The following is a 16,389-nucleotide window of genomic DNA, read 5'->3' as shown; positions in this document are numbered from 1 at the left end:
GGCGGCCTTAGAATGCAGCACTTGTCCTGAGTCAAGGGGGGTCAGCAGCTCTCTCGACACTCCCTCTGCAGTCCATCTGCTCCTGGCCCAGATCCAGGGTCACAGGCTGGGCCAGGTGGCTGTGTGCCTTCCAGGGTGGCCCTGGCAGGCTTGGACATGACCCTGGGGCATCTCATGTCCTGGGGGCAGGAGAGGCCAGGGTGCTTCTAACACTTACCTGTTGGTCTGAGGCTACACTCTGCCAGGGGCCACCCCCAAATTCCCTTTAAAGTGAAGCCAAATCTCAATGACAGGGCTGAGGCCAGGCTGGCCTCAGAGGGCAGCCACTAGCCCAATGCTGCGTGTTCTGTCTAAGCAGAGAGGAGCTTTGTACTGACCCTACTCTGGTGCTGGTCCTTTACTGGTCGTATAATCTCGGGTAAGTTACTTAACCTGTCTGAACCCTCAGTCTCCCCACCTGGAAAATGGGGGTAAAAAAGTCTTCCTCAGATGCTAGCAAGGATTAAATAAGAGAATCACATAAACAGCAAAGTTTAATATGCATTGAAATCATGAGGATCTCTTTCAAATGTAGATTCTGATTCAGTGGGTCTAGGGTGGGGCCTGAGATCCTACATTTCTAACATCCCAGGTCATGCCAGGAGACGCTGCTGTCCATGGACCACTTTGAGTAGTAAGGACATAGAACACTCAACACATAGTTAATATTCAGAAAAAATAAAATAAATAAGATAAAATAAAATAAAAAAGAAAGCCACATTACCATCGTTACTACTATCATCATGACGGCCTCAGTGCTAAGAGTGCAGGAGCAGTTCCAGGGCCACCACCTGCCTGTCCAGGTGGCTCTCGTCCTTTATTACTCATCATCTCCTCTGCTCTTCCTTTCTCCTGGTTGTACTATCAAGATCTGGGGCTCCTGGGAGGGTGCCCAGGCCAAGACTGCCTTAAAGCCCTCCATTTTTCCTGTGTAGGAACTAATGAGAGTGCTTCCAGGACAGACGGATGGGGCCCCTGAAAAGAGACCTGGAATGAGGGGAACCGAAAGGAGACCATGGCCAATTCACTTCCACCCTGGGGCCTCAGTCTCCTTCCTCCTTGGAACCAAGTAGCTGCCTATGTGTTCTGTGTGGCTGACTGCTGGACCAGCGGCCGAGCCTCCAGTAGGCCAATGCCCACCCCTCTAGGTAACAGCTCACCAGTCTCAGCAACCAGGCGATTCACAGTGACCTTTAGGGACCCCAGCTCTGATCCCTGCCAGCATCCCCACTACCTGAATAGCTGGGGCCACACAGGACTGCTCCAGGGCCAAATTTTGAAGATCAAGGACACGTGGGATGTTTTTGCCCAGTGCACTTTGCACCAAGATTCTGAGAAGGATCCGCTCAATATGTGAAAGTCCCAAACCCAGGAGTAACCCTTGAACCATCTCTCCCCTTCCCCCTTGTGTCCCTGGCACGCATCCACAGCTCCCCAGACCCACCCTCCTCCCCTGGGCGCCTGCAGCAGCCTCCTAATCGCTCGTCCTGCTTCCCAGCCCCTCTGTTCCATTCCAGGATCCAGATGGCAAAGGGATCTTTTCAAAATGCAAAGCGGATCACGTCAACCCCTGAGAGGGCAGCCTTGAAGCCGCGCTGGTCCTGTCTGCTGTCGCACACCCCTCTCCCTTCCTCCCCCCATTCCAGACTTGTAGGTTTCTGTCAGGTCCCTGGATACCATGCTCCCTCCCACTTGTTCTCACCGCCTCCCGGCCCTTCGCCTTCCCTGGTGAACCCCAGCTCATCCTTCGGCTTAGGTGTAACAGCCCAGGCTGGCTGGCGTTCCTCTGTTACAGCTCCTCAGAAAACCATGTTTATTCTCCCGTAGAGAACTTATCTCCGTGTATAATCACACACCGGTAAGTGTGCATTTCTCATTAACATCTATCTCTCCAGTGGACTGGGAGGTCCTCCAGGACAAGAACCAGGTTTTTGCTCGCGATGGTTTCCCCAGATCCCGGCACACACCAAATGGGTGTTTAATAAACCCCTGTTCACTGACCGAAGGAGTTGCTCCTGAGAACGAACAGAGCCGGGGAAATCCCAAACCGAAAGCAAACTCTCACGGGTTAAGAGCAGCCTTGGAGTGCTGGTTCCATCCCACCAGGCAGCAAGGGCTGCCCTGGCCCTGGGTGGCGGCTGGGTGCAAGCCATGGTGGGGTCCCAGGAGCTGCCTACTTGGTGGGCAGGGCCGATGGGTTCCCCGGTTCTGCTCTTGCACATGTGGCCGTTGTAAGGGGAGGATGGCGTTTTCTCCCTCTCCTCCAGTTTCACTCCACTCTGGCCCCTTGGCCACTCCCACCACGAGTCAGGACACACCCCCGGAGGTGCAGAGTTCAGGACCATCCCCCACTCCAAGCCCCACTCCAGAACAGCGGGGGATCTGGGAAGGGCACACCGACTCGGAAGCTAGAGACCAAGATGGAACGAATTCTGCATCTGCCACTGACAGGATTGGAGTCCCTGACCAAGTCACTTCATCTCGTTAAGGCTCAATTTTTTTCCACCTTAAGATGAGGATAGTAATCCCTCTTGAAGAAGATTGTTTGGAAGAGTAAATAAAACAACAAATGCAGAGTGAGTACCTCAGAAAGCGCTTTGCACATGGTGGGAGCGTCATAAATATTAGTTGAATAATAGACGAATGAAAGATATTTTAAAATAAATTTGGGAATCTCTTTTCCGGAGATGCTCTCTACCTTGCACGAATATAGGTTTGAATGCATGCAAAATTAAGTTATGCCAATTAATCGATTGATTCATTCCATCATGTACACTTAGGAAGGAAGGCTTTTTGAAATTAAAATGCACATATGCAAAACAACCTGGCAGGGCCCTGGGAGGATCAAATGTGATAATGTATGAGAAAGTGCTTCGTAAACTGTGAAGCCCTGTACAAATGCTAGTTGTCCTCATTACTAACATGTTTACAGCTCTCTTGGCCCCGAAATCGCTGGCTTAACCTTAAAGAGAAAAGTGGGCAACTTTCCAGGACTCCAGGGCTAGGCCACAAAGTCCTCAGAGGAAGAGGCCTGGGCTGGGCAGCGCACACCCAACTCCCCCCTGCTCGTCCCCTCCCCCAATCTGTCACCACCAAACTTCAGTCCAGTCCACTCAACTATGGTGGGCTCAGGACATCCGCACCGGGAAAAGCTAGCTGGGCTTTTAATATCCACAAGGACATCTGCTGCCCTCGAGCGCCCAGGCCAGGGGCTACCAACGTGTGGACCCCAAAGAGCCGCAGGTCTCGCGGAAGAGTAAGCAGGCCAGGCAAAGGCTGAGGGAAAGCGAGGCACACGACCAGCCTATGGGGAGACAGCCATCACCCCAGTCCGGCAACCAATGGCATTCTGTAAACTCACTCTTGCCAGATCTAGCTGTTTTTTTCCATGAGAAGCCAAAACTCCAGATTCTTATGTGAAATTTCTTGATTCTTAAATATTGGCAACTCATTTTTTTTAATGTTTAAAATACTACATGGGCCAAATCAAAAATGGTGCAGGCTGCATGCAGCCTGCAGGGCACAGCTCTGGCAAGCAGGCCTTCCGCTACCGCGCCCAGCCCAGGCCTCCTGGGCCCACTAGGCCCCGAGGCTCTAACCCTCAGGGGCATCCCAGCCAGCCCAGCAGAGGCTGCCCTGCTTTTGCCCAGGACTTACCCTCTTCTGCAGGGGCTCCCCGGCCATCCTTGGGGGTGCAGCAGCCATTCTCCACGGCTCTGGAGGCTTCGGGCGGGGTCTCAGCTGCACCCTCTCCCTCTGCTGGGGCCCCGCCCTTCTGCCCCCCAGCGGGGCTCCCCTCCTCTGGCTGGGGCTCACTCCGCTTCTCCAAGTCCCCGTTGGGTAACAGCTCTGAGGGGCCTGAGTCTTGGGCCATGGACGGGGACTTGGAGGTCACGGCGGGGTCCTTCGGCGTGTCACTGCTTTCCACCTGGAAAGATAAACGTGAGGGGAGAATTAGACCAGTGGTTTTAGCCCCTTTTGCATCACTGACCCATCTGAGATTCCGGTGAAAATTATACACCCGCTGTCTAGAAAACTGTGTGCACATAAATGTTTATGGAGTCAAATACACTCACAGTTGTTCTCTCAGATTCAAGGGGTTCACAGGCCTGACCCCCTGAAGTCAAGAGGTCTGTGGACTCCAGTTAAGAAAACGGGAGAAGAAACCGAGCAGGTTTAACAGCCTGGTCCCACTGCCAGCTGCGCCCCAGCCAGGCCATCCCCACTCACTGAGGTGACAGAGGGTGCCCAAGTCTTCTCTGTGGCCTCTACCGAAAACAGATGCTCCTCACACTATCCCTACTTCAAACCAGGACCCCTCCTCAGAAGATTCTAGTAACCCCGGGCTGATCTGACTTCTGTGCCAGAGCCCCCCTGGCTGTCCTCTTGGTCCCTCGAGCTGCTGCCTGGCCAGGTGGAGTGTGAGGGTGAAAGAGGGCCTCCTCTGGGCCCCAAAGCCTAGCACAGGTCCCTCCCTCAGCGTTTGCCCACAGCCTTCCCTGGGCGCTCAGACCCCAGGAGAGCCAAGGCCCCAGCCAGCAACCGCAGTCTCTGCAGCAACCCTCCCTGGCACGTGGCGCCACGTCCCCCCCAAGAGGAAGTGTCTTGCTTTGTTCCCAAGAGTCTCAGAACTGAGCTTGCTACAAGAATCACACTGAGAGTTGTCGGAACCGTCCTTCAGAAGTGTCACTGCATGGTGGGCAAAAGCTCCTCACCCCGTTACCCCTCAGAGCCGCTCGGCCTCCCTGGGGAGGCTCTCAGAGAATTTTGTGATTAGCTTGAGGCCACACACTTTGTGAGGACAGAGCGTGGCCAGCACTTGGTCCTTGGCCCTCTGGGGGCAGGTAGGCCAGGACATAGCAGAAGGAACGAGGTGTCCTCCTGGGGCAGGAGAGACAAGAGTCCCCTATACTTGGCGCTCTGCCACATCCGTGGGCACCAGGCCGCCCCCAGCAGCCCTGCCCATCGGCTCCCCTGCAGATCAACCGCCTGGAGAAGGGCGGGAGCGGCACCAGCTCAGCAAACACCTCAGGAAGGCGCCGCTCAAGAGGGCGCCTCAGCTTCCCCACCTGTAAGGTGAGATGACTAGGCTAGACCAATGGAGGGTTTCCTTCTTTTCAAGTTTTTTTTCTGTTTATAAAAGTCAGACACACATATTATAAAAACACAAACCACACAAAAGTGAGTAGTATTAAAAGGTTAAAGCTCCTATTTCACTTCTGTGCCTCCAAAATCACTCCCCACAGGTGAGCCGTTATTAACAGTTTGGGACTTCCCTGGTGGCGCAGTGGTTAAGAATCCGCCTGCCAATGCAGGGGACACGGGTTCGAGCCCTGGTCCGGGAGGATCCCACATGCCGCGGAGCAACTAAGCCCGTGTGCCACAACTACCAAGCCTGCGCTCTGGAGCCTGCGTGCCGCAACTACTGAGCCTGCGTGCCGCAACTACTGAGCCTGCGTGCCGCAACTACTGAAGCCCGCGCGCTCTAGAGCCTGTGCTCGGCAACAAGAGAAGCCACTGCACTGAGAAGCCCGCGCACCGCAACGAAGAGTAGCCCCCGCTCGCCGCAACTTGAGAAAGCCTGCGCGCAGCAACGAAGACCCAGTGCAGCCAAAAACTAAATAAATAAATTTAAGAAAAGATTTTTTTAAATTGCTTGTTAACAGTTTGGCAAGTAGCTTTTCTCGACTTTTCTCCTCTGCATCTACAATCATGTGTAAGTTACATGTTTATACACATGCATTTATACACACATCCAGATCCAGGTTTTTTTTTCCCCTAAGAAGGGATCATACGACTTATCGTTCTGCAACTTGCTTTTTCACTTAGCAAGCACCGCGGGCATCTCTCCATACCAGTGCGTGTGGATCGGGCTCATTCTGTCTCAGCTGCTCAGCATTCTATCGAACGGATGCTCCTTAATTTATTCAAACCATCTCCTAATGGTGGGCCTTTGGGCTGGTTTGCTTTCTCCTGCAGTGAACCCCTTGCACTTAACCGCTCTGCGCACCTGTGGATTTCTGTAGGCCAGAGTCCCAGAAGTGGACTGGCCGGGGGGAGAGGGCCTGCCCATCCACGTGTGAGTAGATCCTGCCAAATTCCCTCCAGAGAGTTGTATCCCTGAAGCACCCCCCAAAGCCTGAGAGAGCACTGGTTTCCCCAGGCCCTCCCTGCAAGGCCCGGCAGCCTCCAAGGCTGCTTCTGCTCCGAGGATCTACGATCTCAACTCTGAGCCCACTGCTGTATGGTGAGGAAACCCCCGAGGTGGCGAATAGGGACGTGGGCCTTGTTAAAAAATAACAAAAATAAAAACCAGCATCCTCCCTGGACGAGTCCCTACATGGAGCAGCTGAGGGCGAGCAGAGGGAACGCGCGGCCTTGCCGGGCTGCTCTCCTGGCCGTGTGGAGGGCTGTGTGGGACAGCTGGGGGCAGGCCTGCTTCCAGGAAGAAAACCTCCCGCAGAAAGCTACAAACGTGTGCGCGCCTCAGCAGCAGGGGTGGGGGGCCGCAGCAAGAGGAAGACGAGGCCTGTGGCCTCTGGCGGAAGGGAGAAGTCCTCCACTAGGGTTGGGCACTTGGGGCCGAAGCCGGCAGAGCCAGGAGGCCAAAGGCAGGATGGCCAGGGGAGCAGCCAGGCCCTGTCTCTCTCTTCAGCTGCCATCCCCAGGTGTCAGGACCCACACACCCTGTTCAGGACTCAGAAGGTCTTTCCCACCTCCCTGCTCAAGCTAGCAGGCTCCCTGGCCTAGAATTCCCCTCCCTGGATAAATCCTCTCATTGCTCGAGGCTCCTGTGTGGGAGAGAGTCGGGTGGCCCAGGCAACCCAGAGAGCCAGGCACGCCTGGGCCCCCACTGCTACCCTCAGGCCCGGCTGTGCCAGCGCCACAGAGCCCCAGACGCAGCGCTCCCAGGGAGGTGGGTAGGGGATCCCGCTGGCCAACGCAGGCTGCGAAGTTTGGGCCAGCGCCAATCTCTTACCATGGCCGTGGTCCTCCTTTCCTCTAGCCACTTGCTTCCCCAGACACCTCAAGTCGAGGCAGGCTCCCAGCCCCACAAACTGCTCAGACAACTCCGCTGTCACTCACTTCCTGCCCGGGGACCACACGGCCTCCTCTCACCCTGGGACTCACTTCCTGTTGACTGCCAGCTCCATAGCATAGAGACCCAGGAGTACCTGCTCCGAGACTCAACCCAGCCCCAGGGTCCCAACCCACCCGGATCGGGCACCCCTCCCAGGCCTGCCCTGGAGGACCCGTCTGCAGCATGAGACACGCCATCCTTCCCGAGGTGGGCGGATGAGGGGTAGGGGAGCACCCTGCACAGCTCCAGCCCCGGGGGTAGCTCAGCGGGCTGAAATCCACCCCAATCTCACGAGTCCTCTCCCTCCTTTCCTCCCGACCAGCCCATCCCCCATTGCCCGCCCTCTCTGGTCGTGGATGACCCTGAGTTGACCAAAGCTCTGGGCTTAGGGGAGCTGCCGACTCTTGCCACGGTCAACCCTTGATCCATCTTACCCATCAAGAACCCCACACACACACGGCCAGTAGTGGCCCCTCACTGGCCCTCTCTCTGGAGTTCAGGGTAACTGGGCAGGTCAAATCCACCCAGAAGAAACCACTGAGAGGAAGGAAGGAGGTCCACAGGCAAATGGACTGACGCAACTCTAAATCTCCAGGGAGGAGCCGGGTGCTCCCTAAAAGGGCATCTCAGGTGAGAAGAGCAGACCTGGAAGCCACTAGGAGTGGCCACCCCAGCCAGGCCTGGGCCCTCCTTTCCCCCCACCCCCCACTAGCTTGTCGCCTCCTAGAGGCAGGGACTCGCTTTATTACGTTAGACTGGGCGCGGAGCAGGGCACCTGGCAGGTGTTCAGTAGTCATGATTGATACCTTAATGCCAAAGACCAGGTTACGAGCGAGAGCATCCAGTTCACACGTCTAGAGGGAGTTTCAACTTTGTTCATGTCAAGCGTAACTGTTAAAAATCCTGTTTCTGTTTGCTTTTATTCTTTACAGTTGCCTTGAAAGGAGACACGGCACACCCTGAGACACTCGTTGTTCCCATGGCGGGGAGGGGTAGCAGCAGAAGCCCCTGGTCCCTGTAGAAGGCACCGCCAGCAGCTAGAGGTGACAATTTGCACTCCCCTTCTTCTCACCTGTGGGGTACGGGAAGAGGGCGGGAGTGGAGGCAGAATGGGAATGGCAGCCACGGGTCCCCTCACTTCTCCTCCCTGGGGTGGTGGACACAACGGATCACGCAGAGTCTGTTCCCACCGTGCGCCTAACCCCGCCCAGGGCCCACCTCCCGGGGCCCCTCAGAGTTTGCCGATCTTTGCCTTCCTTCCAGGCAAGACCCCTCCACCCCAGGGAAATGCCTCCTGCTTCTCTGTTGCCCACCCGCTCCTCGGGCCCCTCCTGCGAGCAGCTCATCCCAAGCAGTGAAGGCAGTGGTTCCCCGCAGAGGACATCTGGCAATGTGTCTGAGACGCTTTGGGTCACCTCACTGTGGGTTGGGGGGACAGACAATGGCTTCTGGTGGGGAGGGGACAGCCCTCACCACAAAAATTACGCAGCCCCAAACGTGGATGGTGCTGTTGTTGAAAAGCCCTGGGCTGAGGACGGGGGCGCGGACCAGGGACTTTTTCTAGGGACCATTTTTTTAAAACAAAAAAAAATTTTGGTAAAATATATGCAACATAAAACCCACCATTTTACCCATTCTCAAGTGTACAATTCAATGAAATTAAGTACATTCACACTGTTGTACAACCATTAACACTGTCCACCTTGAAAACTTTTTCATCATCCCAAACTGAAACTCTTGTACCCATTAAACAAAATTCCCCATCCCCCCACCCCCCAAGTCCCTGGCAACCACTATTCTACTTTGTCTTCTAAGGAACATTTTAAAATCTGTCTGTCTGTCTCTCACACACACCACCCCGGGTGGTATTTGTGCCAGGCCCTGGTCTTTGGAACCCTCAGCCTTGCCCCCAACACCCCCAAAGCCCCTGTGGAGCCTGGCCCTTAAGTTCACCCCAGCATTCACTCACATCCCCTAGCCCACCGCATACCACATTTGTTTACAAAGCACTTTCACACCCTATCTCATTAGAGCACTCCTCACATGTTACCTAATTATTTGTTTACTGTGTGTCTCCCTCCTAGACTGTGAGCTTTGCCTTATTTAACTTTTTATTTCTCTTCCTTCCAACCACTCCACTGACAGCTCCCCAGTGCTAAGCAGAGGACTCGGCATAACTATGCTTATACAATCGATCGACTTAATTATCCCAATTATCCTGATGGGTTGGTGTTAACTCTCACTTTTCCAAGGAAAAGGTCTCCAAGGTCTGCCTCAGGTCACACGCCTTCTAAGTGGTAAAGCTTCCAAAATGACCCAGGTACAGGAGAGGCATTTGAAAGCTAGCCACCCCCTCTGGGTTGAGTCTCAGGAAAAGCCCAACCTCAAATCCCAAGGGATCCAAGGAGGGAAAAGGAGGCTTTGATGTGCCTGAGCAGGGCCAGGGAAAGGCTGCAGCTGTTTCCCAGGCAGCAGCCACCACAGGGAAAGGCCAGAGGCAAAGCCAGAAGTGAACCTGTCCAGGCCAAAGCCAGTCCCCCAGCTGCCCACCCTGCCCCCTTCCCCTCCCCCTTTGCTGGAAGTCTGGACCAGACCCCAGAACTCCAACCCTCCCTCAGGAAGGGAGGCCTTGTCTCCCAAGGTGGGGCAGAGTGCCGGGGCTCCAAATAGGAAAGGGATTTTGAGGCCTGTTTGACAGGTATGATACCTGCACACGAAAGCTAAGAGGCGAGGGAAATGATACAAGGGAGACAGGTCCCTGGGTCAGCTCTCCAGCACAGCCCCGGGCGCAGGCTTACCTGGGCCCAGGTGTGGAGGGGGGAGACCTGGGACCCTGTGTCTACCACTGGAAGGCCCTGGAGGTCGGAGCCACGTTCTGGCCTGGTTCTGGGCACCTGACTCACCCTCTCCTCCTGTGCCAGGAGCTGCTGCTGAAAGGGGCCTTTGCCCCCAGACCCCAGGGGAGCTCCGGCGGGGGGAGGCCCAGAGGCTGGCAGATGTGGGATGGCCTCACCTCGCCCTCCCCAGCCTTCCTGCCCTCCCTCCTACCCCCTCATCGCCATTGTGCCTTTAAGGCACTTGGAACACTCAGCTCTATGCCAGCCGGGGACCCTGGCGTCTGGCCAGCTATGGCCTCTTGATTAAAGACACACAGAGACGCAATCACATGCACAGACACACAAGGGGTTCACCATGGCCCAGAGAAACCCGCTCACCAGCCGCAGAGACGTGCTCAGATGCCCCAGAGTGATGTCAACAAAAACACGCCAACAATCCCCCTCCACTCGCACCCTCCGTTCACTCCAGTCCCTCGCAGACCCTTCAGCTCACCGCCAACGCCCTGGATTTTCCCAAGTTGACTCTCGTTTCAGGAAACAGCCAAACCGTCCACGTAAGTGGGGCAGCCCTGTCCCCTAAGCGCTGGCACTGGGCCCGGGCTCCCCAGTCTCCTCTGCTCCAGGCCTTCCTGCAGCCCCTTCCCCTGGCAGCCCTCTGCTCTGATCGGCTGGAAGTGGCCTTGAGGCAGGGAAAGCCAGAGAGTTCCCCCACGCCCACTCCCAAGAGAGGCCCACATGCCTCCCTGCTCAGCCTTCCTGGGGTGAATGGAGTCGGACCCCAAGACTTTGGAACCAGGACCTTGACCCTTCCAATTTCCTTTTCTCTAGTGGAGTGGCCAAAAGGGCCACCAGTGGGGTCAAGGGACAGAAGGACCAGAGGCCAAAGAGGGCCAACTCTGGCAAGTCTGACCCCAGCTTGGGTATGACTTCTAGGTGCCACCATTTCTCTCACCACTGAGGCTGGGAGCTTCCTTCCCACCCTCCTCCCCAGAGATCTCTCCAGCGTGTGTGTGTGTGTGTGTGTGTGTGTGTGTGTGTGTGTGTGTGTGTGTGTGTGTGTTTAAGAAAGAGAGAGAGAGAGAGAGAGAAGAGGGACTCAGGACTGAGGAGAGAACTTCAGGGTGTGGCGAAGTCTTAGAGGTCACTCAGTCGGGGCCCCTGCTAGCTGTGACAAATGGATGCAAGAACTAGCATGCCTGGTGAGTGGCGGCCCATCCGGGGTTCTACTTCCAGCAGGGACACCTGTCCACCTGGAAGAGGGCCTGACTGTGCTCTTTGAAGTCAACCTCAAAGGATTTCAGGGTGAGCTGGAGCCTCCCTTGAAAAAGCCATTATGTAGAGAAGATCCAGGTCGTATTTAAGTAAACCTCTTTCGCAGTTTTCTTCTGTTCTCAACCTCTACGTCCAGGCCTAGGGTGACAGGCTGGGTGAGAAGGGAACTCAGCATGGAAAATGGTGCTTTCCTGTCTATGCTTCACGAACCTTTCTAAAGTTTCTGATGTGTGTCTCCCCACCCCCGCCCACCCCCGCTGGGGCAATGCTCATCCTGCCCCACCCTACGGCGTGACTTCATAGCTTTAATCACAGCCCCGCTCAGCTTCATCTCTCCAGATTGGAGAGCCGTAAGCTCTCTTGTCTGTCCTCACTTGGCTGCCCTGCCTTCCCCTTCATCGATGTAGCTGCCCTTTCCTGGAGCTTTTCCATCTCTGTATATCTTTCTTGAGGTGGCAGGACTGAAACGCACAAAATTCTCTAGGTGAGGATGATGAAAGAAGGCCGACGTCAATAACTGCCCAGATGTGTGTGCGGAAGGTCCCTGCAGCAGCGGGAGTGGGGCAGGTGCAGCTCGGGCTCCGGAGACGCCCACGGGGTCCTAGGAAGCCCACGGGGCTCGGGACCGGAGGGAATGAACCCCTCTTGCTGGAGAGGGCCTGGAACATGTGGCTCTGGGGAAGGGACCGGGGAGGGCTGAAAATAAACAGGGGTTTTTGGAAAAACAAAATGGAGAGTCTGGGATTTCACTCAGATGCTCCCCCGATAAGACCAGATAAGTAGATCAGCCTCTGGAAAGGGCCCCTGCCAAACCTGCTCCCTTCCAGAAGGCTCCATCTCTGACAATACCACTGCCACTGGCCCTGGGGGCTGGCAGCACCTTCCTCCCTCTCCCTGGTCCGCAGCCCAGCACTGCAGGCCCTGCCAGTTCTCTCCCATCACGGCCGCCCCCCAACAGGCTCTGGGGGCAATTTTTGGCCCCAATGTGCCCCATCCTATCTCCCTGCATTCTCTTGTGCTCAACCCATCATGCTCACGGATGCCAGAGTGAGCTTCCCAAAACATGACGCCCATCACTTCACACCTCCCACCGTCTCAAAAATCCTCCAGATAAACACAGCACATTTTTGAGAGGATAAAATATAAACCCTCGGGCTGCCTGCAAACTACCTCTCCACCCAAGATCAAAGGTGTTCGTAAACGAAACCCTCGTCCACTCAGTCAAGCCAGTCCGCGCACGGTCCGGCCTCCCCCAAGCACGCCCGTCCCCGCGCACACTCGTCCCTGCATACGCTGCTCAGGAAGGTCCTAGGTGGGGAAACCTCCCACTTTCCCCGGCCACACGTCACCTCCCTTCGAAGGCCCAAGTCCAGCCCCTCCCGCCAATGTCTTCGGCACTTCAGGTCCAGACCACGGGCCAGGCTCTTGGGGTACTGGATGGCTCTGTGAGCGCTGGTTTGACATGATCAGCTGGGGGAATGAGCAGAGGAGTCTGCATGGCACAGTTACAAGGAAAGTCTCTAACCTCGCGAGATGTCTGACAGCCCTGTTTTCCCCACACCTTCAAAAGCATGACGACACAGGGCAACGGGCAGCAGCGGGCCCACGCAGGCTCACAGGCAGGGATGCCCCGTGAGGGGCCGGGGCCCAGGAATGGGAGATACCCTTTCAGGAAGTTTCGTGCATAAAAACAAGGGGCACCAAGTCACCGAGTCAAGGTTCCAGGGGTTAGTGAAGGAGCCCTTCTAACCCGGACACAAAGAGGGGATTTGATTTCTGTCTTAAGAATCAAACGGTCATATTAGGTGGGAAAATGAGCCGATACTGCAAAGGCCCAATAACTGAGGGAAACGATACTCGGCTGGCTTAAGCTGCAGTGGAACGGTCCCCCGGCTTCACACAGCTTACAGCACAAGTCTTTCGCTTTGAAGTGGAGCCGTTTGGCCCTCAGGAACTCACTCACGCAGGCGTTATGATGGAGGCCCAGCCTCCAGCGAGGAGCGAGGAGTGAGCTACGCGTCAGCGGGTCTGGCTGAGCTCGGTGCCTGCTCCCAGCCCCCTCTCCCCCTCCTCCCCTCCCCCTCCCCCCCTTTCTGGGTTATTCTTAGCAAGAGGTGACCTCAGAGTGCTCCCACTGAGCAAAAATAACCCTGGAGGAAGTTGATGAATATAAATTTTCAATGAATAAGTGCATATACCTAGTAAACAGGGCGGGGAGCCCTGAAGGGCCGGCCCCCACCCCAGGGTCTGGCGGGCAAGGGCAGATACTGTCCCTCCTGGAGCCCCAGCGGTAACCAGCACATAGGACAAAGGCGCTCGCAGGGCAGGCCGGGTCTGTGAGCAGGCAGGAACCAGCTTCGGACACCCTCACTTGTTACTCGGCAACGTCCTCGGAGCCGGTGAACAGGAAGATGCCTCTTCCTCCCAGCCGACGCTCACACCCACACACAGGCCCACACTCTCTGGCCAGCAGAGACCAGCCCTGCAGGCTGCTGTCCCGTCCTCTGGTCGCGGGTACTGGCCAGCCAGCAGGCCCTGCACCCAGGTGCCAGCTCCCTTTCTAGGCTCCGCCCAGCCCTGAGGCCGGCTTCCTGTTTCCTGTTGCTGCTCCGGCTGCGCTGCGAGCATCCTGGCTCTGAGGCCAGTGCCACAGACCAACACTGCCGCCCGGTTGAAATGGGCCCACTGCTCACTCCTCAGACCACCGCAGCCTTCCCCACTTACCCGCAGACTCCCTGGTATTTGGGTCAATTGCCCTGCTCAGTTCTGTTTTCTCTGGATGCTTTTTGGACCAGGTCTACACGCTTTTTCAAACAGCCCTGCATTCATATGTTATCTTAAAGCGAATGTGGGATACCCAGTCTTCCAGATGGTGTGGCCGTAGTGGCAAGGGGGAATGAGCACCGTGGGCTCTGCAGTCGGGAGGTGTGGAGTCCAAGTCCAGATCGTCCTCTCTGAACCTCAGTCTCTTCATCTGAATGTGGGGATGGTAATGCCAGCGGCCTCCACCTACCCGACACAGGTTTGTCGCTGGCATCAGATGAGGTCACGGTGCAGAAAGCCCTCGCTGGCAACCGACTGCTGCACCACTCTGAGCCTTTCTTCGTGGTCGCTGACCTCAGTGAGTGGGTAGACAGTGCAATGGGGGTGCCTCTAAATGGCAGATCTGGTGGAAGAGACAAGGCCTCTCCACCAGCTTTTCTGTGTGAAAAGCCAGGCTTTGGTTTAGGTTTTTTAAGTTCCCAATCCACCAGGAAATGGTACTTTTGTAAAACACGAAATCATGACTGTGGATGTGGCGACAGTATCAAATTGATATAAAGGTTTCTAAATGCTGATTCTCAAGTTCTGTACAGACAGGTAGCAAAACAGTTCGCAGACTGGTGCTTCGCAGTCAGGTGTGTGGACCAAAGCCCGGGATTGGTGGGCTGATATCTTGTCTTACTTCTTAGTGTTCATTTTAATTTCACGGTCAGTTCAAAAGGGAGAGCCAGCGTGGGTCACGATGGCTGCACTGGGCTTCATTTGCAAGACAGGCCTTGGTGGGCTGTGATACCGGGCAGGTAGAGAGAAGGGAGGGCTGCGATACCGGGCAGGTAGAGAGAAGGGAGGGCTGCAGAACAGCTTACGAGGCAGCGGGACGAGCGTGCTTGGGGTGATCAGGGAGCAGCGAAGAGGCGGGGTTTCCTTGGCAAAAGAGGTGGCCGCTGAGCAGCAGTGCAGAGGCAGGAGGGGTCACATGGTGGAGGCAAATGGAGGGCTCCAGGTCTCGTCCCATGAGAAGAAAGCGCCTAGAGATTCTTGAAAGCGATGTGCCCCGGGCCGTGTTTAGTTAATTACGTGGGGCCTCCCCTCTGGCACACTAGGTTGAAATAAGTCTTATTTATTTGGCAGGTGCTCGGTAGGTGTAATGTGCTTGTCATGGAAAAAGAGAGGGCCGGGGGTTCTAGAGAGATGCTGGGGGCAGGTGGGGCCTGATCTGGGTGAGGGCGCAGCCAGGAGGCTGACACAGGAGCAGGGGAAAGTGGAAGGCACTCAGGGACAGGCAGGCCTCGGGGGAAATTCTGGAGACGATTTCACAGCCTCAGGCCGGGGGATGGTGAGGACACCACTGGATGCACCTCGTCCCTCCCCGTCCAGCAGTGCATATGCAACATTTGCACAAATGTTTGCACTCCCAGCACTGCTCCCTCTGTTCCACCTGCCAGGATTTGAGCCAAGCCCACCCTCCCACCCCGTTTCCAGGCTTAGCTCGATGACACACACTCAGCTGCTTTAAAGCTCCCTGGTCAATCTGTTCCCAGGGCCACAGCTGCGCCAGGTCCCCAGAAGCCCTCCCTGCTGTGCTCCTCGGCTGGGGAGGGGCGGAGGCCTGGGCCAGCACCTGCTCCACAAGTGAACCAGGTGGCCCGAGGCCCAGGAGACCGTGGGCTGGCCCTGAGCTGCAGCACGAACTTCCCCCACGTGGGCTCCCTTGGGGTCCACGGGCCTGCTGCCGGGGAAGACCTGCTGGCTGTTCTCTGTTCCCCTCTACATGCAAGGCGTCCCTTTCACGACAGCTGCCTCAGCCCCATGCCTCCCCACGCACTCTCTCCCTTCCCAGGGCCTCACTTAGGACTGGACCACATCCACACTGACCTGCATGGGATGCGCACCGCTGCCCACTGGAGCTGCTGAGAGGCCGACGCCAGGCTCCCACCCGAAAGGCCTTGCAGACCCCTGGCCCACTGGCCCCTCCGGGGGTGGGGATGCCGGTTTATGACGCTGCTGGCCCTGTGCATTTGGAGCCCACTTTGCTGTTTGCACAGCACCCCTGGAGGTGGACAGGGCAGGTATTACCGGTAGCCGTATTTTACCAATGAGGAAGCAAAAGTTCAGAGAGGTTCAGTAACTTGCTAAGGTCACACAGCTGGGAAGCAGTAAATCCAGGGCTGCTGCTTCTGTCTCGGGTAAGGGCAGGACCCACCTTTGCTGACCACTGGCTCTTTGGTGTTTTAACCCATTTAATTCTCACAGGGGTCTAGGAGGAATGCATTTTTATCATCTCTATTTTTCAGAACGGGAACCCAAGCTTCAGGCAGTGACTTGTTCAATGTCACACAGGTGGTCTGTGGTGGAGCTGGGATTTAAACCCAGTTCTGCTGGATTTTAAAGACAGTG

At 56.1% G+C, this 16,389-nt stretch overlaps 1 protein-coding gene across 8 annotated transcripts in view; it reads right to left on the bottom strand.

Moving 5' to 3' along the window:
- DNMT3A (DNA methyltransferase 3 alpha) overlaps window positions 1-16,389 on the bottom strand; it is a 106,517-nt gene that overhangs the window by 47,634 nt on the left and 42,494 nt on the right. For 5 of the 8 annotated variants that reach the window (XM_060309777.1, XM_060309776.1, XM_070046888.1 and 2 more), the window contains exon 4: window positions 3,697-3,967. In XM_060309777.1, coding sequence (XP_060165760.1) covers window positions 3,697-3,967 — 271 coding nt within the window. Of the gene's footprint in view, window positions 1-3,696; window positions 3,968-7,926; window positions 8,040-13,427; window positions 13,491-15,867; window positions 15,996-16,389 lie in introns of those variants that run through there. The other 3 variants (XM_060309779.2, XM_060309781.2, XM_060309780.1) reach the window with 3 other exon arrangements.

The sequence above is a fragment of the Globicephala melas genome, chromosome 12, assembly GCF_963455315.2.
Source record: "Globicephala melas chromosome 12, mGloMel1.2, whole genome shotgun sequence".
Taxonomy (NCBI): domain Eukaryota; kingdom Metazoa; phylum Chordata; class Mammalia; order Artiodactyla; family Delphinidae; genus Globicephala; species Globicephala melas.
This window is presented reverse-complemented; position numbering and strand designations above follow the sequence as displayed.